This window comes from Psittacula echo, assembly GCF_963264785.1.
Source record: "Psittacula echo genome assembly, chromosome: 9".
NCBI classification, from domain to species: domain Eukaryota; kingdom Metazoa; phylum Chordata; class Aves; order Psittaciformes; family Psittacidae; genus Psittacula; species Psittacula echo.
Window position 1 is genome coordinate 13,662,301 of NC_137745.1, and position 27,045 is coordinate 13,689,345.

General features: G+C 40.4%; 1 protein-coding gene across 2 annotated transcripts in view; it reads left to right on the forward strand.

Moving 5' to 3' along the window:
• The window catches only part of GRM7 (glutamate metabotropic receptor 7), a gene marked incomplete at both ends in the record, with an annotated part of 300,368 nt that overhangs the window by 200,566 nt on the left and 72,757 nt on the right, over positions 1–27,045 (forward strand). For both annotated transcript variants that reach the window (XM_080625888.1, XM_080625889.1), the window contains 2 exons: positions 2,840–3,040; positions 9,307–9,446. In XM_080625888.1, coding sequence (XP_080482014.1) covers positions 2,840–3,040; positions 9,307–9,446 — 341 coding nt within the window. The remainder of the gene's footprint in view (positions 1–2,839; positions 3,041–9,306; positions 9,447–27,045) is intronic.

Genomic DNA, 27,045 nt, shown 5'->3' on the forward strand with positions numbered 1-27,045 from the left:
AGAACACACTTTGGGCCTGATTTGCTGCTAACTGGATTAATATGGTGGTAGTTTGACATAAACTAGAAGGAGCACTGTTCAACTGGATATTTTATTTTCTTCTTTTTTTAGTGTTGAAGTCTGGAAGCTTTTTGACATATGTAAAATATGGGAATTGCTTTGCAGGTTCTTTTCTAGTTCAAATTTGGGCTAAACTTCTAATTTCAATAAAGCCACTTTAAAAGGTAACCTGCGTTCTAGATGAAGGATAGCAAACTGTTGTTCTAATTGTATAAATTCCTATATGTTTTCCGGGAGGGCAGCTAAATTTGAATACATATTTGGATTTATTTTGCACAAATTCTTGATAATAAACTCAACTAAGTGGCCGTTTCTAGTACAGGAAAGTGTTCTTGTTACTGGAAATTCTATTGGTTTTTTCAAATCTTTATTATTTTCATACTGGGACACTGCTAACGTTGTTCTTGGGGTTTTTTTTTGAAGTGGATTTTGCTCAGGTTCCTTTCACAGATATTCCACTGCTAAAAGTTTTCTTTCGGCTGTGCATTTGGCCAGCCATGCTTCTGGAACTTAATATGCCTAATCAGTATTGTTTGTGTGGAGCATTTCAATTCCAAATTCACTTTCACTGGCCTGTGTTTCTGTTGCATTGCTAATTTGGTTATTTAGCTGAGCTGAAACCACTTAAAAGCATTTTCCTTGTCAGGGCCTGGAAATGTAGTAAGTTCTGTAATCAATGAGAGGGGAGTGAAATAATGAAAAGGTCAGTACGTGGATCTTCACAGTCTGGAAGCTGGCTTACACTGCTGAATTATTTGCAGGATTTCAATGTTTCCAGTGTAGCTGAGATTTAAAATTGAGGGGCTGTGGTAATGGATCTCTCAAATATGGTATGCAGGTTGAGTGGATTAGACATCAAAGGTGCAGTTTGGTAATTACAGAGGAAACCAAAGAAGGTGGAAAAATTTAGATAATTAAAGATATTCATATAAGGGAATTAACATCTTTGCTTATCTTCAGTCACTTTTATGGGTATGTAGACATTATTTGTGCTAGTAGCATTTCTGTTACAAGGTGGTGATTTCTGTGTGCTTATTTGTAATTCTGGTCTACTGCCTCTCCACTCAAAGAAGAGGAAAAACAATTGTTTGGGGGGAACTGCCTTTGTCTCATGAGCTAGTACAAACATTTTAGCTGAACAACAATAGGAAAACGGACTTTTTGCCTCTGTTAAAAATCATTAGTTCTCACATTCATTAAGAACCTGATTTCCTTTTCTTATTGGTATCAATCAGCTAATTTAAATTCACTCATCCCTATATCTAATTAAGGATGTTAACAAAGAAATTTCTCCCACTTGTGTCCTCCAACCGAACATTTACTTTGATTGGATGTCTCTCAAATAGCTGCAAGAGATGACTCAAGCGCTGGTTTCTCAGAGCTCTTGGCAGTAGGCAGACTTGCAGGTACTGCAGGAAGGTGATCAAGCCCGATGTGAGGTTAGAAATAAGTGTGATGCTGCAGGTAAAACAAGTGGAGTATGGCCACCCTTGGAAAAGAATAGATTGCACTTCTACTGCTTTCATCGATGCTGCTCAGAACTCTTCACAAGCGGTAATTATGTTTCATAAAACCCTGGTGAGATAGGAAGTATAATCACACATCTTTCAGCTGGACAGATTGAATCATGCAGGTGCTACTTGGACAAGGTAAAACAAGAAGTGAGTGGACAATGTCGTGAAAAAAAAAAAATCAGATTCTTGATTCTCTGTTGTGCCTTCTTCAAGCTCTGAATATACTGTTTGGTTTGCTTAATTGCAGTTCACATAACCATAAAAAGCAAGACCACCTTCTTGCTTGGTTTTACAGTCATGTTACATATCCATGTCAAGTCTGAGAGGGAGAGAATGGTTAAGGCATGAGCCAAACACCTGAAATACTTTTTTTGTCACTGCTATTGAGTTCTTTTGGCTCTTTGTGGTTTAATTTCTGTGTTCCAAGTTTCTATCTGCAAATATGCCTCCTTTCTCTCAAACTTTTTCTTATGCCTTGGCCTGTTGGATGAAAGATCTCTGAGCAGAGGGCTTGTAGTTTCTAACATGCTGGGTGCTGCAGCAATCAAGGAATGACTTTAAAACCACTGCTTTTCCCCTGTTGCAGTTGAGATGACATTAAGCATTTGGATTCCTTAAGTTCTTGCCTGCTAAAATATTTTAAAGGCAATCAGTGGATTCTGAAGGACATTTCAGTCTCTGTAAGTTAGGAAGAGGAGAGGTGTGTAGTTAATGCAAACAGACTGAGCTACCCAAGTGGCATTAGTAGCAGGCCTCTTTCACTCAGTTCTCTGGAGCACCCCTTCGGTTGCATCTCTGAAGTGATTCTTTCTTCCCTCAATCTGGCTGTCTTTCAATTAGAGACTGGGATTTGCAACAGAACAAAACATCAGACTTTAAATACCAGCTGTGCTTTATTTTAAATGCTTTCTTCTTTCAAAGACATACTTTGGGAGCATACGGAGTCTGGTGTTTTCTCTCTGTAAGATAGTCCCTGTAAGTTAGTTTCAAGTTTGTGATTATGGATTTGTTTCTCTGGACTTGTTTCTTTGTTTGATTTGTTTCTCTGGACTATGGTAGAATAACTTGCAAGAAGTGTTGATTATCCTACTATCAAGAAAGGCTTACAATTAGTAAAACCATAACTTAATTTTTTTTATTATATTGACTAAAGCATGCAGTTCTTTAAGTGTGCTCTAAGAGGATTCATTTGTATTTGATATCAGGAAATTGCTGCTCCTTACTGTCCTTCTCTGTGTCTGTGTGTGTTTGTTTCTAACATGCAGGACAGGAGAGAATTGGCAAAGACTCCCACTATGAGCAGGAGGGGAAGGTCCAGTTTGTGATCGATGCTGTGTATGCCATGGCACACGCTCTTCACCACATGAACAAGGACCTCTGTGCCGACTACCCGGGGGTCTGCCCTGAGATGGAGCACGCGGGAGGCAAAAAGCTGCTCAAGTACATCCGCAGTGTTAACTTCAACGGTGAGCAGAGACCACTGCTTCAGTAGCATGTTGAGCCGTGTGACTTTTTTCCGCTTAATTTCACTTTACCTATTTTTCATTCAGTGCAGATTAAGACTTTTTCATTGTTATGCTAGTTTGTGGAAGAAGACCATGTTTTTTCATGTTTTGGCCAAGGCAAACAGGCTACTACTGCCCAAAGACAGAAATTGCTGCTGATATTTTAGGATACCTTCCAGAAGACTGATTTCCTATGGGAGAAGTAACTGGGTAAAAGCCTAAGCTTGTCTCTGAGTAAGCCTGTTGAAGCCCTAGAAGTTTGTTAGCATCACACATCTTTTTTTCTCTTAATTTATATTGGTTTTGTACCTAGAGAAAACTATGGGGTGAACCTAGCTTAACTGCATGCTCGAGAGATGGGAGAGGACAGTTAAAAGGCCAGGTCCACTTGCAGAGCCAGACCTATGCAATTTAGACAGTAGTTACTCCAACCTTCCTTCCTCTAGTAAGACTTCAGAGGAGACAAAGCATCCTGGGAATGAAGATAGGAGCCCTTTATCTTTTTGTCTGCTTATCACTTATCCACCTATGCTTCCCAAGTGTGGCAGTAATGGTTGCAATACCAACCTGCTGTTTCAGACAGTACAACTGGCTTTCATGTATTTTCCCTGCATTGCACTATATAGATAAGGCCTAAATATTAGCACAATTTTCATGCCTTTATATGTTTTACTGGTTTCATAATATATATTGTTTCATAATATGAATGTTGTTTCGTATAACAAATATTTACCTTCAGTCAGCCTGGATGCACCAGATCAGATTGCTTCCAGCAACTTAGTGTTATTTCTTCTTCATAAACCTTGGGAATGTGCTTATCAGGAGGTCTTACTGCTCTAACCTTAGCTCTGTGTAAGACTGAGATCTGAGATTTAACCAGGAGCCAGAAGTTAGACCTCCAAATCCATATTTAGAACAGATTTAGGAAAGTCCTGAAAAAACATCCTTTTGAACTGGGTGAGGCAGCCAGGGCCATCACTGCCTGGGAAGAGGTTTGCATAAGCTTCACATTCTCCTCAGGCAGCACACCAAGGCATTGCCTACTGTGATCTGCTAATAAACATTTTTATTAATATACTTAACAAAACCCACACATAGCCAATAGGACCTGAGAGATTTAAAGGCAGCAATACAGCTGGTATTTCATGGTCAAGCTTGGTAATTTGTGCCAAGGATATTTTTCCTTCCCGTATAAATCATCTTATGAACAGCAAAGTGAATATGAGGAGTTTTTAATTTCTTCCCTTGAAGTAACGAAAGGTGAAGTAAGATGTTAACTACAGCCAGGAGCAAATTTTGAGATGAATGATCTGAGAGAGTTCTGGAGTTCTACTTTCCTCATTTTAGAAGGTTAATTATAAAGGACAAAGCTCCTGTAGAAGTACAGCATTCATGTACAGTATTGCACTTGGGCCACTTTAGTACTGACAAGCAGCTCACACATGGTCATCTCGACAGTTCATGCATATAATGATGCTGAATGGTCATCTAATAGAGCTGAGAAATTATTTATGAGAAACTGGATGCCCAGCTAATGTTGCCTAATGTCCAGGTCCAGGAAGGGGCTTGCACCAACTACGGTTTCCTTATTTGAGTTTCCTTAGTCAGGCTTTTAAAAGGTTATTTTTTTTGCCTCCATTTGTGATTGATTTACATGGCCATATGGTGTTTTTCTCTGCTTCTATATCTGTAATTCATGTCCAGCTCAGGGACTGAAGTAGTGGTTTTCTTTTTAGCATGGGAAGGAGAATGTTGGCAAAACTGGGATAGCTTTAAACCTTTTTAATTTCACTTGGCTATCTGGGTGTTGGCATTTTCCATGGGGAAAGAAGCAATTTATTTTATGGTTGACTATCCAGGGGCAGAGTTTAGCTTTTTGCTATGGCATTCATAGTGCATAAGTGTGCATGTGTTTCTACACCCAGGCTCCGTGTTCAGCTGCAGCCCTCTTTGGGCCTGCTTCTCAGGGTATGGAAAGATGCTTTGAAACCAATTTCTTCTTGTATTTTATAAAAGTAAATTCCCCGCATTGCTGTGGGTTGGCTTGGTCTTCCTACTGGCAGGATAAGCAGCTGTCAAAACTCACCAAAAGGATTAAGCCAGCCTGAAAAATGAAGAGGGATGAGGCAGTGGAAGAAGCAGTGAGAGAGGCTTTGGCTGGTTTGGGTAGTGTACTCCTGTTGATAAAATCTGTGAGCTCCTGGAACACGGGTGCTGGTGCTTGCATGTTCATTGGCCATCATGTCACGGCTGGGAGAGCAGAGTCAGAGGGGTGTGCTCTTCCCTGCAGGCTGCTCTGTAAGGACAAGCCACCTAGGAGTAGAACCAGATCAATAAGCCCTGGATCTTCCTGACATTCACATTTCTGAAAACATAAGAATCATAGAATCACAGCATGGTTTGGGTTGGAAGGGGACTTAAAAGATCATGCAGTTCCAACCCCCATGCTATGGGCAGGGACACCTTCCACTAGACCAGGTTGCTTGAAACTCCATTCAACCTGGCTTTGAACACTTCCAGGGATTTTGAAGTTAGGACTTGAAAAGCAATATGTAGTCTGTGCTTAAAATCCTGTTCTCTGAGACTTCTGTCTAAATTCATAGTAAAACTGGAAAGCAGAGCAGTGAGAGTGCTCTGCTCAAACTGTGTGTCACAGAGAAAAAATGTAGCCCATTTTCAAGCATCTTGAGCCCATGAGCTTGAGATCCTCTTTGCATGTAATAGATCTCCTTGTCGCCGTGCAGTTAAAATCATCCTGTCTGTACCTGCTTTTGGAGTCTTTTCTTCCTTGCAAAAGTATAATGACATTCATGCAGAAAAAGCTCAAGCAATGCTTTAATGAAGAGAGACAGGATTTGTACGAGTAGCTCAGTATGCATTTTGATATCATCACACTACACTGAGAACAAAAAAGCCCAAAGTAAGGAAAACTTAAAACCTCAAGTGCAGTGAGATTCTGATAATCTCAAAGTGCAAAGTGGTTGTATTTTTGTCCGTGACAAACTAACAATACTGTTCGTATGAGCTCTTCAGGTCCTCAAACTGCAGTAAACGTGAACTGAATGATAAAGAAACACCTTAGCTATTTACAGCTGTCTAGCACCCTTTCCTTCTCCTGTTAATTCATTTCTCATCTTGTGGTGATTAAGAGACTGAAATCCTACAAATTCAGTCAGTAATGTCTTTTTTTTAAAGCATTCTGCAGGTAAAAGGGTGTCATATACTCTCTGTGTCTGTGTAGTGAGAAGGCAGCTTATTTTTAGGGAACTGAAGATGAATTAAATTGTCATAGCTTCTGAATGAGCAAGAAGCTGCAGTCTGGAGGCTAATAGTTTCTGAAGTGCTCTCTGGGGCTGAGCAAAATCCTTGTAAATCCTAATAGAAGGAAAATAAATCCTAAATTATCAAAAAAACAGCTAAACAACCACGTTTTAATAATTAGAAGATCAAGAAGTCAAATAATAAATAGGATCATGTTTGAAAATGTTTCTTCTCTGTAATGAGGTTTCATATATGAGTTTTTATTATTTTCATAAGTGCACAAACAAACTTGAATTGTGAGTAGAGACTGAAATGCTAAAGCAATTTCAAACAGAACTGACAGGTCCCTACAGACAGGCAGTGCAAAAAGGGCTCCAAAGCATGCGCCAGAGCCCACACAAAGGTTAAGGAAGGCTTGCACTTACTAAGCAGATCCTTGGCTGGGAACCCAACTTCAAAGTCAGAAAATGGGACACTTGTGCTTGACTTATGACCCGAGATTATCAGTTCTTTGCGTTTCTATAGATACTCGTCTTCCCTACAGATACCAGACTTTTCACAGCATTTCTCTGTATAATTTTAATGGATAAATGGTGATTTAACCTGAAAACAGCAGCAGGTGCTTACTATTGACTATCAAGTATCCACATCCATGCAGGAGGTCAATGTCCCAAAGGATTGTTCCTGTAGGGGTCTCAGGAGGTGACACAGCAGACAACGCTGTATTGTGTCATGTTGCTGTGGAGTCTGCAGCCCTGCATCATCCAAGTGCATCCACTAACCTTAAGGATTATTTTAAATGTCAGTGTCTAAAATCTGTCTGCATGCAGCTATGCAAAGCAACAATTAACAGTAACCTACAGAAAGCTGTCTTGCTCCTGCAAAACACAGAAATTGCACATTTTGGAGTGATGATTCCTCATACTTTGCCATTTTAAGACCTCTTAGGTCCATAACGGCACCTATCCTTCATGTTGGCTTTCTGCTTAACCTTGTTGTCCACTGCCTGTCCCCAGTAGGGAATGGGGGTCCTGCCAGCACCATCTGCTTGCAGGTGGGTAACCTCCTCTGGGTGCCCAGGCAGCGGTTGGAGGGGCTTGGTTCTGCACAATGGATCATGGTGGAATGGCCAGGGCTTAGCTGGGAGGGTTCTGGGCAATGTTGCTGATGGCCCATGAAGGTGACTATAGACGTGTTCTTGGCTGCTTCCCCTCAGCCTATGGAAGACTGTTGACTTTGGCATGGCTATGATGATGGCATCATCTCTCGGTCTGCCTGCTCATGTGTAGGTATGGACCTTCCATGTCCATGCCAGGGTTTTGTCAGGATGCGGAGAATCCACAAATGTCTATGTTGCATTTTGGGACCCTCACTTTGAGCTCCCACTCTTGTGGGAATTGTACTTTTTTGTCAGCTCTGACAAAACCAAGCTTAACTAATAATATATAGCCTTTTAAGAGTTGTGATTAGCTAAATCCCATTTTACCATTTGTGCTGACTTTCCAGAAAAGCCCAGGAATTACAGCCATTTCTTCTTATTCACTCTAAGTGTTTTCATTAAATGTATTCTGGATACATTAATCTGTAATGACAATTAAATATCTGCCTAGCATTCATAAAGGAACTAGTGAGGGGAGATTTCAGTGGAAGATTTTCTGTACCAGCCTTTGAACTGAATTTTTATCTGATCTCGAAGGATTGTAGGGATAGACAGGAAACAATTTCCCAGGGCTAGAATGGAAACTATGCTAATTCACTCCTTCAAATCTCTTTTTACTCACTGGAATTCAGTGAAGAATGGGAAGCATGAAGAAAACCATAATCTTAAAGTTCAATGGTACAACAGGAGAGATTTTTTTCATTGCTTTAGGGAAAAAAAAAAAAAAAGAAGTTGTGCGGGAAGAAGAAGCTTTGAATATAGATATGCTGGAGTATTGTCATAATCTTCAATCTTGACACAATATTACTCTACCCTACTGAAACCTATTTTAATATGTCTTGAAATAAATGTCACCCTTGAAATTTTCACCTAGAGATCTGAGGAAATGCAATGCTGTTTTGAATTCTCATCTAAGAAAGGGTTCGTATCTAATGCCATGGTAATAAAATACAGACGTTCTGGTGAGAACTCACCTGAATATCAAGAGTCATCTGTCCCATTGCTCAGCTGCTGGTGTACCTTCAGGCTGCTGGTTGGCTTTGCTCAGCACCAGGCACAAAAGAAGGGTTGGGGGGATATCCTTGCCTTGTTGCTTGCCCTGTGCTTCATTACCTATGTTAGTCACCTTAGTATATGGCAAATTAAGTTAATTTAGGAACCCTATCGTGAACTGTTCCTGACTGAGATACTTCTTAGCCTGTGTCAGGGTCGTAAGAACCTAAATAATGAAGTACACAAGGATCAGTCTTCTTATAGCTTAGTCTGCTCTTTTCCATCCCAACTGCATGCTGATTATGGGAATAAGAACATACTGTGGAGGAGGAAGATATTTCTGGATGCTAGTCAAGATTCAGCTAGACCTGGGCTGACTTCTGACAAAAGTATCTCTCAGAAGCAGATGCAATATTTTGGGGGTGGGGGGTTGGTATCATTTAGAGGCTTCATTCACAGGAGTGATCTTCACTAAAGAACTCCCTGAGGAAAGATAGACAGGAGGTAGGGTGGAGGGCAGGAAGAAAAGCCTGCTGGTATTTCTCACTTTGTGCAAAGCAAAAGTGAAATAAGGCTGATTTAGTTTTGCTTTGCTTTATTTTTAGTTGGGAGGTTTGGGCAGTGACAATTAATCTCTGGAAGCGGGCTAGGATGATGCCACTGTGTTCTGAAGTACCCTTTTTAGATGGCTGGATGACGAATTACCTTTGCCTGAAACACATTGCTAGTCTGTAAGCTCTCAATTGTGACTAAATAAAACAGATGTTGTAAAGAGTTGGTGTTGGTTGGATTTTGTCTTGTTTCCTTCACCTAGGCAGTGCTGGCACTCCAGTGATGTTCAACAAAAACGGTGATGCCCCAGGGCGCTATGACATCTTCCAGTACCACACCACCAACACCAGCACCCCGGGCTACCGCCTTGTTGGCCAGTGGACAGATGACCTCCAGCTCAATGTGAGTCCTGTTTTATCCTTTGTTTGCTCTCCATTGTCAGATATTGTCTCTGAATGTTGCAAAATTAATACGGAGCTTTGATATTTCTTCGCAACTACATAATGGTGTTGAGGGTTTTTGTATGTTATCTTCTTTTACTCTGTCCTGCAACCTTTTCTCTGTTCCCTGAGTACCAAAGCTCATCAGACTAATAGAGACATTAGGTGATCATGCAAATTTTATTGCTTTTATGTGTCTAAAGTCCCTAGCTGCCAGCTTGGAAAATGAGGCAATAATGGCTTGCTGTTTGAAACCAATGGGCTTTCATTTGTAGATGCTTTTCAGTTTTCCTACTTTTAGGAAAGCTGAAACTAACTGAATGTTTTTTGAGTGACTCACTGTTTTGGTGTTACTTTTAAGCACATAGCAAAGATATCCGTATGAGATGGCCATTTTATAATGACGCCTAAGGAAAAACAAGCGCATAAGAGCAGGTGGTCAAAGACCTTCGAGACACCTAGATGTTTCCCAGATTAAAAAAACATCACTTGTGACTGAGAAAGTTGGAGACTCTTGTGTTGTCTTCATCCATACAAGGATGGTCTGTATCAGGTCTTTGGAGATCTGGGTTCAGGTTTCCTGCTTGACTTCGTGCAAGTTGACTGAGCTTCATATTCATGGAGAAGTGGTGCCTCTTTAACCTTACAGTTACTTGACTCCTTTTAAATTGTTATTAAATCACAAAGATAGTGTTTTCAGTTCTATTTGACTGCTCTTCATCAGCAAAGCCTGAATAAAATCAAGGTATTTCTGAAGCGAAATGCCAATTGCTACAGAAGGTTTTTCCTCTCTCAGTCAAAGCTTCCACCCAAGGTTATATCTCTCCCAACATCATCCATTCTTGGTGCTTTATGTCTCCTTCCCTGCCTCTGTTGCTGGATTTCCTTTGAAAATAATGTTTTTATGTCTTTTGTGAAATGAAGTAATAATTTGGATTTCCAAGGGTCCAGTCTTTGAGACTGACCACAATATTTTTGCTCTGCTAGAATTCTGGCTCATTTTGCTGTACACTCTTTCAGTGTTTTTCAACTTTTGATGTTCTATTTAAGGAAAACTATATTAACTTGCAATTTACAGTTCTTTTAGCAAACAAGTTTTAGTAAATAAATCCTCTTTATGTAAACTACACATCCTAATTCATTAAAATTTAAAGATAAATTCATGAAGCTTGATATGTATTCCTGTTGCTGTATTGTTTCCCTAAAAAACACACTTTCCTCACCCTTTTATCCTTATGGCTACAGGGTTATATGAGTAGTTGAGGTTCTCTCAGTAACTTCCCTTCTATTCATTATGGGTCCTAGTTTCTCACAGTGGATTAGTATTGCTATGATAGTCCCTGTTTGTATTTTCTTACAATAATAAAGGAAATTGCAGAGTTTAGCAAAGTCAAGGATTCCGTAAAACAAGCAACCAGAATGATAGCTGCTATTAAACACATCCCAGCAAAAAGTACCAAAGGCTACAATTTGTCTTCAGTACTTATTGTGAAGATAACACTTTGAGGTACATTTTCCCAATTCTTATTTCTTTAATACTAACACAGGAGGGGAAACAAAAGGATGCTTGATGAGAGTGCTAATTTTGATTTAGAAAATGCTGAAGTAATCCTGTGTTTTCTGAGACTTGTCATCTTGGGCAGTCTTGTTTAGACCTGTGTCTGGATTTCCTCAGTTACAAATGAGAAAAGTTGTTCTGCCCTGTGATGCAGGCCTTAATGGTAAGGGCACTCCAGATAGCAAATGCAGTAGGTAAATTAAGTGCCGAAAAGTGATGAAGATCATCATAGGTAAGTAAATGTTTTCTTCTTTTCCACTGTTCCCATTCAAAGAAGGAGCCAGAATATTCTGCCATTTTATATCTGTGGAAGTATTGCTACTGTTCAGCCTGTCATTGGTTTGATATACAACAGTCTGTGTCGCCTTGCCATTCACAGTATTTTGGAGTGAGAGGCAGAAATAGGAGGGGCATGGGTCTCATTAATCCTGATGGTTCTACCGTTTTTTTCATGTAAAATTACAGAATAAGTTCCTTTTACATTTCTCTTTCTATTGCATAAGACAGTAGATAGGCTGAAGAGATCATTAACATATTTGTATGTCTTAAAATATGCTATATCAGATTGTTTTATTTTTGTTGCTATAAGTTTACAAACCTGTTTCTTAAAATATCCAAGACTGTATATTTCTCTTAATCCTTATTGCTTTTCCGCATCTTTGTATCACCTTGGCTTTTTTATGTCTGGCAGAAGTATTAAGTAAAGGCAGATGTCTGCTCCCTACACGCACACGAGCCAGGCTCTGCTGTCTCTTTAGGACACTGGTATCTGAAAGAGTCTTCTTTACTGCAGTTGACTCACCCTGGATTTACATTTCTGTATCAGTGATCAGAATTTGGTTGATAAACAAGGAAATATCTTATGACTTTTTGCTACAGTGAACCTGGGACATAAAGTAGTTTTTACATGAGGACAGTATAATCATGACATTTTCTTGCCTGATGTCAAGCAGCCTAGCACAGCTTTCTTAGTACCCAATGCATGATTTAGTAACAATTTTGGCTGTGTTTCACAGATTACTACACAAGGATGAAATGAGCAGATGTCTTATTTTAAATGGCTTGGCCAGTATTCTGTGAAAAACTGTTGCAGTGCTTTGTTTTCCCTGCAGTGAAGTTATGATTACAAAATGCCCACCCACCTCCCATACAAGGTCATGGATGAGCACCCCCTGCCTTTCCCTCTTTATGAAGATCTTGTCAAGATCTGTCAGCCCCTTTTCAGCCTTCTGCATGCAAATTTCATGTACAATATTTATACTACATGACCTCCTGCAATTTAAAATGCTTTGTTCTGAAAGTTAGGATCAGAAATTTGGCCAGCTGCATCCTTACTGAAATCCTGTATCACAACCCCCAGAGCCTGTTGAGTAACAAAGACACAGCTAGTGCAATTAGACAGTAAAACCATTGACCACAGTAATATTAACATCTGAAACCAGGATTGTATTTTGCTATGCTAGTGTTGAGGGCACACTCAAGTATTACAAGGTAGTTGCATCATTATGAGAGCTATTTTGACTGTCTTTAATACGATTCAAAAACCAAAAATGCTAATGGGAAAAAGAAGGAAATTACCATGGGGAAAAGGAGGCGTGTCATATACCATCTGGTTTTTTGTTGTTTCACTTTTCAAATGAGTACCTTGCTTTTTGGGGTTGTTCTTATTTGCTTTGTTTGTTTACTTTAGCAATAACTAGATCTCTAATGCATGTGTTTAAGCAATAGAAAATAGTGAGGATGATGCTGTGGCTTAAACATGAAGGCAGAATGGCCAGGAGACACAGTTTCTTCTTTCATGCCTTATGTTTCACTTTGAATTTTAGGCAGGTAATTAGACCTCCATGGTCTGTTTTACCCCATGTACATCATATATCCAATAACAATATATCCCTCCTTGACATGCATGCCATTATTTGTTAGTCTCTGTAAAGCACTTTGAGGTTGCTCAGTAGGAGGCCCTAGAAGAAGGCAAGGAACTGGCTGATGAGCTCTGGAACCTGTCTGGCTTCTATGAGTGCAACTTCTAATGCTTTGAGGTGTCTGACAAAACCAGAAATGCATCTCTCCTGGAGGAACTGATGTGCCTGAAGGAGAAAGAAATGGATCACTCCTAGAGGAACTGCAGGTTCTCATGGGAAATTTGGTGATACTGCTTCTCTTTCTGTATACAGAGTAAACTCAGCAGGTCCCAGATTTATTATCATGTTTTCACATCCAAACCCCTGCAAGTATCCCTGAAATGTCAAAAAAATAAACAATCCCTGTGAAACTGTTGAATCTTACTTTTCCAAGGATTTGTCTTCTTCATATGTCAGCAGCACTCTCCATCATGTTTCCTGTGACTCCTTCTCCATAGTTGTCTCCATAATTTCACTGCTCCATTCTACATCCCTGTACCATTTGCCATGCAAGTGACAGCCTGTCTTTGAATTACACCTATGCTAACTGGTTGGTTGGCTGGCCAAACCAGAAGGGTGAGAGAGATGCTCAGTGTTGGGTGGATCTTTCTGCTAACTATCCACTGAGTTTTACTAATCCTGCAGACATGCACTTCAGAAATCTTTGCTGTAGCAAATATACTTCAAACTGGCCAGCAAGTTCAGAAGTTATTAGGAAGGAAGTTGGTACAGACAGATGGAGAAAGAGACAGAGCATACATATGTTCCACTTCCTTCAAATTTTCCTCAAGAGTGACAGCAAAATTTAGAAATTCCCAGCAGTTATGCAGAATGAAAAGAAAAGCTACTCTTGCTGTTAATATTTTTTGTTAAAAATGTGATTTATGCAAAAGTGCTGCCCAGTAAGTGAGCTATTACTGGATTTGGACAAGCAATACAGCTGTCATTGAAGGGAGTAACAGACTTTCATTTGACTGAAAAGGCAGAGGTTTTGCCTTTTCTTCCGTCTCTACCCTATTTGCTGTTTCACATTGAATAGCTATTAGAGGTCATTAAAGGGCTGAGCTTGTTTGAAGTTTTCAGGTTGAGTGGCTTAGTCCTTGTTTGGATGTGTCAGAGCTGTGAGCAGGCTGGAAATACCTGCCTGGGCTCCGGTGTATGGACTCATGCTGCTTTCTGTGGTTGGTAACAAGTGAATTGTCGGGCACTGAGATCCTGCATGATGGACTAGAGTTCTTGACTGAATACCGAGAAGGAAGCTTTCCATGGGAGACATGCTTATTGCCTCAGTTGTGGTGGAGCACCCAGCTGAGATGTGGTGTTCATCTCGTACCAGCCCTCCACAACTTGCAGCGTGGTGAGGGACATGGGTACCCTGTTTCACCTTCAGGCTTGTCTTTGTGAGTAGTGAAGTAGTTACAGGAGACCTATTTATTTGCCATTAGAGAGGGATATCTTCCTAATACAAGCTAGTGCAGGGTTTTTTTTCAGTTTGATTGTCTAATTAATGCTGTATTTTCTAGCCTATTAGTGTCCACATAGGGTGCATCGTGTTGCTTTAATTACATTGGCATCACCAGCTTGTCAAGCGCGCTCTTCCAGCTCGGGGTTATGGCTCATAAAGGTACCACTGGGTGCTCAGATTCAGATCCGATGCTGCAGCACATTTTCAGGATGGTTGAAGGTGTATCCTTGACTATGAATGAAAAACATGATGTTATGGATGGAAAACATGATGTCCCATCCATTATTACCCTGCAGAGATTTCAAGTAGCTCTTACTTAAAACATGTTTCACTTCCAAAGCATCAGACGGGGTTAACTGTAAGCTCCAGATAAAATATATTTCTAATTAATTTGTTTGCAAGCAGAAACAAATACATATTAAAGGTGTCTAAACATACTGTGTGCAGAGATACACAAAAATCTGTATTGTTTTATAAATGTGCCCTTGAATTGTAAATTGTTTAGTCACATGAGGCAGTGTACAGCTTGAAACATGACTGTCGGTTAAACGGGGTGTTTTGCATGCAGTGTCGGGAAGGCTGGCTACTTAGCAATTCCTTCAGCTTTTATTAATTTCCTCCAGCAATGTGATATATTGATGCAATCTTTCTAAACAAGTGCTTAGAAGATTAATAGTATTGATAATTATCAATATGGTTCCAGAAACACACAGTTATGTAGATTTAAATCCCCTTACAAATCCTGGCTCATGTTATACGTCGCGAAGGAAACTGCTGTGTACTTATTAGTAACTCCCTCCTCCTTGGGGAAATAGCTGTATTATGTTGTTTTCTTCTCTGTAGGCTTGGACCAGTATTTTAGAGGAGCATGGAAAATGGGGGGAAAAAAGTGTCTTGCTTTAAAGCAAATAACATTCCTGTACCTCAAAGTCTGGTCTTGGAGCAAGCAAGTGAACGTAGCTTGATTCCAGCTTTCACCCTACAGAGGACAGGGAGCCATTGCCAATCCTGACACAGGCAGGGTCTGCTGCACAGCAAGTCATTGGCAAAGAGAATGATGCAACTTCAATGCTGCAATTCCCCATAAATATAAAGATACGAAGTACGTTTGTAATCATCTGTGCAATTTACGTAGGTCCTGCAGACTTCAACACCTACTGAAACTGTTTGGTCTCAGACTAATCTATTTACCTGCCATAAACACCTCTCTTATAGAGTTTGGAGATAAACGTTATGAATAGCAAGTGAATGAAAAGAATAATTGAATCTCTTACCTTATGGAAAGAGAGCTACAGGTACGTGACTTTTGAGAGGAAATATTCAGGATGGCAATTAGATCCAAACAACTACTCAGTGAAGTTTTATGCTTAGGAATATCCTGCCAGCAGAGAGTATTTTTCTTAAATAATGTGTTCAAATTTATTGCTGTTCATTGGTTTTTGGTTTTGTTGTTGGGTTTTGGCTTTATTTTGGTTTGCTTGTTTGTTTGTTTGTTTTTGCCTTTAAAGTAGAGCGTGTTCAGAGCAGATGCAGAAGCAGATACAAATTTGATACAAATTTGTCAGGGATTTCCCCAGTTTCTGGCAGAAGGAGAGTAAAAGTACATGTACCTGACCAACTATAAGTTTATGCTTCAAATAGCAAGGGATGAGAGAATTTTGCCAGAATCACCATATGGTTGTTCAGATGCTTTTAAAAGAATGTATTTTGATGTATTTATCTGAAATGTAGAAGTAGATATTTGGCAACTGCCAAGCTAGAAAATTTCATCTTAAATGATTTCACCTTAATGCGGTTGCGTGTAACTGTAAGTACAATTATTGATAGCATTATCAATTCCAGTTCCTTTGTGCATGTAATGTATAATCACAACTTCCCTACTTGCAAATATATATAAAAAGATGTGTGATTACATGCCTTTACATGTGTATATGTGGATGGATGTATATCCGTGCACAGACCTTTGCAATATATAATCGTTAAGATTTCGGTTGGTTTGCAACATCTGAGTAAGCTCAAAATCATGGTTCAAAGATTACATCAAGATAGATAAAAATTGGTATCCATTTCACTTCTCATTTCAGTTATTGTCACATAAATTGGCCCTTGTAGTGTCATTTCTTATTCCTGTTACAGACTGTAATAAGTAGCTGGAACAAAGATAATACATCTCTCTTACAACCTGGAGCCTGGAATCGTGTGAGCTGATGGGTTGACAGGAGGAATGCATTATTCAGGTGTGAGTCTCATTAAACAAATTCAGCAGGTGAGGTCAGGGTATTAGTTAAAATGGAGATTTTAAGTATTAAGCATGATTAGCGTGTTTTATTTTCATATGTCAATGCAGAACCTTGAGCTTTCAGCTGCTGCAGCCACTTGTTGAAAATTAGCACCATTTACATTTTTAATGAAATTGGCTAAACCGTTAGATTTCATTAGCTGTATGTTACAGCGCATTGGCTTACATGGAGATGTAGCTGTATTCAGAAGTAACTGGATTTCTGATAGCTGCAAAAATATGAGTTATTTTAGCTGCTATGCAATGGCATTCCTTATCTTCTCAAGGCACTCTGGAAGCATTATTCTCCCCAAAATAACTAGTTTTATGGTACATAAAAAAGATCTGGGATGCTTCTTCAGGCATTACACCCCACTGAGATGAATTAAACCTCCCCTGTGGCACTGTTACCGACACTGCATCTTCTGCTTCCTTGACCCTGGTCCTGTTCCTCCACCTGTTTTTCAGTGCTGCATCAGACACACAGCAACAGTTGCACTCATGGGGCTGCGGGTGCCTGGCTTTATAGGACTTATTTCACAGCATAAATGCTGCTGAATGAGAAATCCTTCCAGAAAGGTCTGCAGCCTGTTTGCAAAGCTCACTGCCATAGCTGGCCATTTCTGAGCTCAGCCTCCATTACACTATATTGAGCACAGCCAAATCGTGTTTGCAGTCCAGTTAAAATGTAAAGGTGAATAATTGCATCAGGCTGTTACTAAAATACATCCTAATTACATGTTTTGGCTAGTGAGTTACTATGCCCAACATGTCAATAACTATAATGTATATTGTAATAATAGATGTTGTTTGTTTTGTTCTATCATTAGATTCAGTAATCTTTCATTGCTCATGTCAACCGTGACTGGCATGAACACCTTTAATTATCTTAACTTCTGGAATTAACTTTCAGCCAACTGGAAGGGAATTTTTCAAACCACTGGCCCGCTGAATGACCATATGCTATTTGCTTAGTCCTCTATCAGGTCTCTAAAATGTATGCTAACAGGCAGCAGGACTGAAATCATGCAGGTCCTGCTCACAAGCTGTGATTGCAGCCTGACTTGGAATAAAGTGCTCTTGGAATAAACCCAATTTTTTGGTTTGTAGTACCACAGATGGTTTTGATGCATTAGGTTTAGAAATGGCTGCTGTAAATAATTTTCATTCAGATAAGGGCACAACCTCAGAATACATGATAGTAACCGTGTGAATCAAGCAGAACAACAGAAGATAGTTAAACAACTCATCACAAATCATCAATAAATGCAGATAATCCTGCTAGTACTTATGCTTTCTTTGGAAAAAGTGTTAGGCAATGCATGTCAAAATCCAGAGAATCCCAGTGTGTCACCAAGTGTCCTTCAATACACTCATGCCAAACATTTAGCATGTAATGCCAAATTAAGCCAGAAAATCTTGGGAGCAGCATGATGCTGTCTGCATTAACATTGGCATAGAAGCGTTAGAAAGCTGAAGTGTATGTAACATGGGCACATAGTTGGAATGTGTGCTGTGGCAGCTGGTACCCGGGTGGGAGTCCTGTGCAACTGTTCTTCAACAAGGCCTCGTATGAATTGAACCAGAAATCCTGCCAGGGTGGCAATTTTGGTAAAGCATTAAGAGGCTTTGCTAAGGTTGAATGTGAATAGTGGTGACAAAACCATCAGAAGAGCAAGTACACATGGCCACGGTCACCACTCTCTGCAGAACTAGAAAATAATCCACAAAGAGAAGACGCAGACCAGTGTGGGCCCCTTTCCTCTGTGTTATTTACCACACTTAAAAATCATGAAAACTGGGGTGGGTTTAAAAGAAGAAAGGTTATTCAGTGGGTTGGGCTTCCTATATAGGTTTTTAGCTATATAAAAGTAGGAAGGCTATAGTTAAATCTTACACCTCACTTTGAAAGCTAGCTCAGACTTGGACTTAAAGACGTGAAATGTCATTTCCTCTTTGTTATTGACCCATTTTGCCAAGGCAGTAATGTATACTGCATGAGCTGTACTACCTTAGGCAAAGCAAAGTGAATTAAGCTATATCAGCTTTTGGCAGCTCTGAGCATCAGTATAATTTTCCTCGAGGTCTGAGAATGTCACAAGGTAAAATGTTTGTAGGGATATAAATGCTAAAAGAAACCACGCTGAGAGAATATCTAAGATCTATTACATGTCTTTTCAAAGATAGGAAAAAAACTGAAACGTAAGGAACTCATAAAAGCTATAATGGAAAAAAATTACATAGTAGAAGACATAGGGACTTAAGAATTTGCTTCATCTTGTGCTGTTCTCTTAAATGTCCATGAGCCTGTAGGCAGGCAGACTTATGCTCTGAGAGCATCATAAGAAATAGAAGGCCAAAAAGTAAATCAGTATGGTTTTAAAATAGGTGATGTTTTTGCTCCTGCACATCACTTTGTAAATCCTTTTCTGCAAGACTAATGTATTTTTGTCAATGAATATTTTCAAGAGCAAATACTTGGTGAGTATCTTACACATTTTTAACAGGTTTGGCTGGCTTGGGCAGGAGTGATAATGTCAGTTTGCATGTTATTGAGCACAAAATACTCTATTTTTTTTTTAATACCTGAAAACAAAGTTGTTTTTCAATGACAGATGTGCTTGGAGAAGTCCACCCAGCTACATAGAGAAAAACTCTACATATGTGCAGCAAAGCTGTTCTGCTTGCCAAGCAGCTACTCTTCCACTGCTCTAAAGGTAGAAAGCAGGATACACCAAGGCTGTGCATGAAAAATAGTGAGAATCTAAGATGTATCAGCAACATAGTGATTGCATTTCTGCCTCTAGGTCAAACGTATTTAAGTTTTGTCTTTTCCTTTCCAAAATAAGTGTAATCTTTTGTCCTGGAGGTTCACATCTAGCAAGCCAAGCAGGGCAGCCTTCAAGACCCTTGTCATGTTTTTTTCTGATGTCTCCTTTCTTATCCACTTCATATTCCCTCTTGCAGTTTGTCTGCTGTGGTAGAAGGTATTGCTTAATATTCCTGTCTCTGTGAGTTGTGAATACCTGGAATTTCTCTTCCAGAGGTCAGGATGAAGCTGGGGACCCAAGGCGGCCTACCACAGGCAGAGCACATGCTCCGCACTGTGAGGCATGCTGAGGGCTGGTTGTTAAGCTCTTGTAGCAAAATCTTCCAGAGAGTGCAAATCCGCAGCGCATCCTGACGCAAAGGGCAAAAAAGGTTTCATTACTGTACTTGTATGCAGAGGACCAGTGAAATACGCTCCGGTTGCTGTTCATGTTTAGAGGGTTGAGGAGTGCTTTCCATGTGCAAAACCTGGAAGTCAGAGCAGTGAGCAGGATTACAGGTTTTGGACCATACCTGCCCTAGATTTTATTTCAATAGATCCTCAATAGGTATCGGCTGGATCCTCCAGTCACACCAGTAGTCCAGTGAAGAGTAACAGCTGCCTAAATCTTGCTCATTTGTCGCCATTTTTACTTACCAAATTTGCATGTAAATGCTTTTAATGTGGACAGTCCCTAGAGTTTCCAACAATTAAGCAAAGCATAAAGGTTCCTGGCACAGAACATGTATTGAGTGGGTCACAAGTAATCAGTTTTTAAAAGTTCCTGAATACTAATTCCTGTAGAAAATTGACAAGCAGCAAGACTATAATATTGGATATATAGCATGGCTTTTAACGTGTCTCAAGCTAATCATTCACATGATAGGCAATAATGGCCCCAAATAAACATCTGCGAAGGGTCTTTAGCCTGCTCTTAAAACATGAGGGAAAGCCTTTTATTTGCTCTGTTTCCCTGTTTTATTTGTTTCTTCTTCCACTAATCTGAAAATGTACATTTCATATGAAAACGCTGGGTTAAATGAATCCCATGAAACAACCTTGTTTACTTGTTAGTTGCACCATTAATGGGGTGGAGGGTGTTTTTTTGACCATTAAAAGTAGCATCTGAGCATCTGGCTCCCAGTGGTAACTATAATTAGATATTTTATTCCATTCTTGCAAAGTCTGTCCTTTAGGCTGACTGGTGAAGGATAGGGCAGACTTAAACCTCTGTTTGTAAAAGCAGATCTTGGATCCCTTTTCCTCTCAAAAATACAACTGGAAAAGGTGGTGGAGGCTTTTCCCCTCCACCACCGTTACATGAGGTTTGAGTTCTCTCAGGACATAGGAGTTTTACACGTGGTCCCCTCTCATCTGGGAGTAAATCCATCTCCCCACTGCCAGATGCTCCCTGTGAGAGGGCAGCACACCAGGATGCTCTCCACAATTTTCTTGAATACATTACCATGTTTGTGGGAAGGAGTGGGGAGGAAAATTCACTGCATTGGAAGGTGCACAGCTGGAAGTATGTCTTATGGTTAAATATTTAAAGTGCTCAGCTGGAGGGAATAAGGTACCAGTTCAAATCCTTTTTTAACCTTTCAAAGAGCTGGAAAGGCATAGTGTGGGGGAAGCTAAGTGTTGTGTTATTATTGCCTTAGTGTGCAAAAATGTGATGAGGCACAAAATTCCTCAGGTTTACAAGGTTAATTAAAAAAAAAAAAAAAAAAAAAAAAGACTCTGATATTTTTTGCAGAATTTCAGTGGAATTTCAACTGGACCAGTATCATCATCATTTCAGGTAGGATGTGGTTGGAGAGCCAGAATTAATTGAGAGTCTGAATCCGTGGAATGATCTTCCCGTTCAACCTATGCTGAGGGGGGGTTCTGTTTTGTCTTTACCTGCTGCAGTGTGCAGTTCTGCACAGACCAAACCAGCTTTCCTTGCAGCTTTGGAGCAGAAGTAGATGCCATTGTCAGCCCTTGGCCACCTCCCCCTGCAGCAACCCGCTTCCACAACAGCATCACTCTCCATTTCCTCTCCCACTCAGTCTCAGGGAGACGTGTCTGCAGTGATGAGAGACTGGCCCCAAGTGCAGGATAATTAAAGTCCCATCAGCCAATCTTAATTTTCTGTGTACTATCTACAGTTCTTTTAGAGACCAATTGACCAAGTAAAACCTGAGCAGGATAATTTAATAGTATTAATAACGCTGCAGCAATCTAATTAGAGCTTAAATGAGTTAGGTACTGAGTTTCAGTCAGAATTTTGCATTTCTTTCATCTTGCTTCCCCGGCCTGTATGTCATTATGCCATGCACGCCAGACATGATGAGAAAATGACTGTACCATTGATGCTGATTCTTCAAAAAGGGAAAACCAGGACCAAATAATTTGACTAGAAAATACTGGTCTTTGAATCAGCTTGGGAATTAGGAGGATAAATAAACCAAAGCATTTTGAGTTGGCAGGCACTTCAAGATAAATGCTATCCAAATTACACACATGCCATTTGGTACATCTCTAGTTATTACCCTTTCCGTTTTGAAGGACGTATATTGGATTTGGTAAAAGTATTCCTTTTTCCCAATCCTAAACAACAGGGAAAAAAACCAAACCTCACCAAACATTATTAGCTCATAATCAGAGATAAGCAAGCATAAGGGGCTAATCCTTTTCTTGAAATTTGGGTAAGGTCAACTCATGGCTGCGCCATGAGAAATAGCTTGGAAAAGGATGTTTTACTGAGTTCAGCCACCAGGACTTTATTCAGAGCCAGAAGTGTGACAGTCCCTGAGTGTCCCTTTGCAGAAGTTTAAATGAGTCTCACCAGTTTGTGGTGTTTCACTGTTTTCTAGTGTTATAGATTGAGGTTTCTGGGAGCTTGGCTCACAGAGGGGACAACAAGCTGGTGTGTAAGCCTGCGGCACATTTCTCCTGGTGTCTTTTTTGGATATGCAGATGCTGAGTGCTGGGCAGATGCTGCATCTAGCCCTAAGGGGAATTCTTTGGTTGAAATGTCACATGAGAAGGGGAATGGCAGGAGTTTTCTCAACCTTGAGAATGCACAGGTTTAGGTTCTCCTGAGTGAAGCACATAAATATCTTACTTTCTGCACAACATGACTAATGCATTCTGGTATTGTTTGGGGAGTCTCGTTTGGCCTATTAGTTAAATGATATATTTAGACTAATATAAATATCAAATGAAGGAGGATGATCCTCTCCTCAAATATTCAGATCTGTAGCTGGAATTAAAGAAAGAGTTTCTGACTTAGCAGGTTTGTTTGTAAAGATGAACCGAGACGGTATGTGTAAAAGTGTTTCTGTATAGCTCTTATTTTGAGCGCTGTGCGTCCTTTGTGCTTCACGGCTGCTGAGGCAAAGTGCTTATCACCTTGCTTGTATAATCAGCTTTCAGGCAGTGCTGTGAGTGAAGGCTACTGTATTGCGTATTAGTAAAAGATGTCTGATGCTTTCAGTTCTGTCAGTCACTGCCAGTCTTAAATCATTGAGCTTTCCTCTCCACAGATATCTGAGAAGAATATTTATTGAAACATTTGCAAAAAAAATGTAAAAAGTAGCTGTTTCTGAGATTTAATCTAGAAAAAAATAGTTTCTCTGAGTAATGCAAAAGTGCTTGTCTAAATCGAGGATAGCCACAGACCTTCATGGCAAGAAGCTGCCTTTTGTTACGACAATTAATTCTGTCTTTATCGGGCCGAGCCAGAGGACTTTGAAGAACCACATTTGCCCTGTGCTGAGCAGAGAGTTCCTTTGGTGATTCTCATGGAGCATTCTAGTGAGCAGGGTTCTGGCTAAGGGGGCTGCCAGAAGTGCAGGTATTGAGCCAGGAAAATGATGGTGCTTCCTGAGAGTGGGGTAAGGCACCTAATAAATGGATTCGCAGGATTTCTGACACTTGTAGACTTCAACATTGGCAGGTTAGTTGTCTGTGGTCCATGCAGTATGAGCCAGTAGTTGGAGTAGAGAGAGGTTATTGTTTTTCATAATCTCAGCACCACATCAGTTTGAACTTCCCCACCCCCCAAAAAAAAAAGGTGTTAACAGTGTTAGCCATTTTTAGGGTAAATTCTCTCTCATAGCTGTGCTCTTAAGTAACCTGCTGATGATTTCAAGGTGATTTATAGTACAATTAAACACTGATCCATCATTCCTCACTGAAGGAAAGCTCTGGTTGAAATCAGTGGGAGTGTCACTTGATTAAGGCATTCCACGCTGGTTCCACAGTGAGCTGGCATTTTCCCTGTATGAAGCTGAAACCTGATGTGTAAATTATTTAATTCCATGAAACAGGGTTTCCTTTCCTCCCTCGACAATGAATGTCTTTAGAGCACCCTTCAAAAAACCCAAAAAAACCAGATAATTTATGCTCCACAGGTTTTGCCCTGTGCTGGGTTGTAGCAGGAATTGAAGGAAAGAGCTTGGAGACCAAACTTTCCCCTAAAAATATCTGTTGTTTGTTGAGGGTAAAAAAATGGCTGCAGCAGAATGAACAGCGATAGACAGTGAGGACTGGTTTTATTAATTTTCAAATGAATAGATGATACTCTGAAATGAAGCCCAGCGTGTAAGAATGGCAGTGTTGCTCCCCATGTGGGAGATGTTATTTTCTGCATTTGGAATATTAAAAGCACCACGAGCTTAGTCTGTTTTGTGAAATATGGAGAAGGACTATTAGCGTGGATTCTCTTTTGACCAGTTTGATGGTGAGATGAGCTGGGAAAGGAATGGGGGGGCACAACACAAAGGGCAGCATCAGAACACCCCAGACACACTGCCATTCGCTCCTGGGCTCGGGGCTGATTACAGCTGCTCTCATTCTAAGCCACTTACTTAAGGATGAAAAATTATCTCAGATTACCTCTGTTTTCAGAAGATAGATTTTCTCCAACCTACCAATTTAAATAGATAAGAATTGTGTATTATAAATGCATGTTTGGAAGAACATGCTCTTTTTGTAATTAAATAAAATTACACAGGGGATGCAGGATGAATGCTGAAGACGTGTGGTCCATGCCCTTCCACTAGTGAGAAGACAACATGAAGCTGTAGCTAGATATAAAAGCATTAAAATAATTAATTTTCAGTTTTATTGTGTGTCAACAGAAATGTATGATAATAAGCATTTTTGCAAAAATTGTAGATCAAGTATTTTTCTCTAGGGTTTGTGCTAAAAATGTCCTTGCTTTAATGTAGAACAAATAGCCTTTGGAGCTTGTTAAAGATGTCATTATAAGTGCTCAGTGTAAGTTGCTTCTGGCGTCCTTAAAGCAGGTAAGATTGGTAGAAAATGATGACAAATTATAAATGAAAGAGAAAGCAAGATTAGGAAAGGGGAAATGAGGTTTATATGAGGGTTAAGAACTGCTTATTATGAGATCACCAAAAAGAAGTTACAGTGTAAGGAAAAAAGTGGTGTTTTTAGTTGAAGTTTAAATCATAATTGATGTAATGTGTTAAGCAAAATATGACACAGATGCTATGCAGATGTTTATAGCTGTACCTGAATACCAGCTGTCCTTTACTCTAGGGGGCAAAAACCAGTGCCAGGGGACTTTTTACCCATGATAGGTAACAGACAGCTGAACATTTGGTGTGAGAAGAGCGGAGTGGGAGGCCTCTCCCAATTCACCTGCAGGGCTTAAAGATGCTAATATGAAATCAGAGTTTTCTTACTAGGAAAAAATGCAGACAGATGACTGACCTCCGGTATTGCAGGGTAAGCCTCTGCCCTTACTCAGTGAAACACAGTTATGCCAGCCCAGACAGCAGTAGGGACAGATGCAGCCTCAGGGCAGGTCTGAGGCATCTCCCAGCCCTGCACAGGGTGCCAGACTTCTCCCCCGTGGAGCAGCCCCCTCCTCCTCATGCGGGAGTAAATTGGGCAGCCAGTCCAGCACCTTCCAAAAGCTTTAAGGAAAGTTATTTTCAGCATGTGTTCATACAGCAGCTTGCACTGTGGGATCCCTGCCCAAGCCGGGGCTTCCCAGGAGCTGTCATAGCATTAATGAGAGGAAGAAATTGGAGCTGGGTGAGGCTGATCCTGAGGACATTTTGCTCATTAATAGGTATCCCAACCAGCAGGTGTGAAGATGTGGGTCTTGCATTATGGGAATGAGAATGTTGTCATGATTTCTTGATGTTTCTATTTTGTGCTGACAATGAAAAATTGCAAGCTTTTGGCTGGAAGACTTTGAGAGGTGATGAGTTTCCATCACCTTTAATTGTAAAGATGGGATTTGCTTGTCCTGTGTGTGTTCAGACACAGGACACTGTCTGTTCCCGCAGCAGTTGCTATAGTGTTACAGCAGAAACATGAAGGGCAGCAGTAGGAGAAACCAGAACAAAAAGTACATAAGGACATTTGACTTCTGTTTATAAAGAAGAAAGATTGGAGGGATTTAAGATAATTAATGCAGCAGAACAGGAAAACTTAGGAGATTTTGCTTTTCTTCTAAAGTAGCTTTCTTTGAAGTATCCCAAGGTACCTAAAAACACTCACTAGCTCACACAAGCCACATCCTCCCTGGCGACAGGAGGAAGCAGCGCGAGGCTGATGCTCCATCTCACTGATGAAGTGTTTCTGTGGAACGGCACTGAGAGTAGGGAGAAAAAACAGCTGTCATGAGGCAGAGCTGCAGAGCTTCAGGACCACAATCTGGGTGCTCTGTGGGGAGCAGGAGTGCCTGGGCTCTGCAGGGGCCATAGCAGCCCCCATCCCAGCAGAGACGCTTTGAGAGCAGCTGGAGGTCAGTTTCAGACACTGCTGTCTCTGGGGTTTGGGAGCTGCTGGTTAACGTGCCCTAGTTCTGCTCTGCACAGCTTTTAAAAGCTGCTTTGAAATAGCTGGATTTTGACTTTGATTTTAAAGCCACAAAATGGAAAGAAAATGAAGAGGCAGGAGTGAGCTCAGTTTTAACCTCATTCCAGGGTGCTGAAGTGGAACTGGGCTAAAACCTGTGCTGCAAGTGCCCAGGTGAAGAGGATGACTCCTGAGCCAGGGCTATAAGGGCAAGCAGAGCCAGGTCCTGCGGAGGTGCTGGGGTGGGACCACAGCTTTGGCTCCCATGGAAAGGGGAAGGGGTATAGTTGTTACCCAGAGCAGAGCTACCACTGTGAAAATCATCGTTCTGTTTAAGTAGAGTTTTTGTAGTTTCTGTGATTTTTTTTTTGCATATCCTGAAAATGCACAATACCTGCACTGCTCAGAATGCAGTGATTTGTTTGTGACAAGCAGAAACTATCAGGATCTTTTGCCTTCCTCACCTTGTAGGCACTGCACTTGTCTTAAGGCTTTTCTGTCAATTCCAAGCAGGCAGTGAAATTGAAATAAGTTACAGTATGAGGTGAAACACCTTCTTTTCATTGTCTGGTCAAGCTAGTGAAGTAGCTTTTCATCCTTCTCTGTAGTTTGGCTTATCATTGCTGTTATCAGTTGAAGGGATTTTAGTTGATATTTTGCAGAAGGCTCTGTTAACTATGTATTATTGACATATTCTTAGCTTAAAGCCATTAGCATGTTAAAGC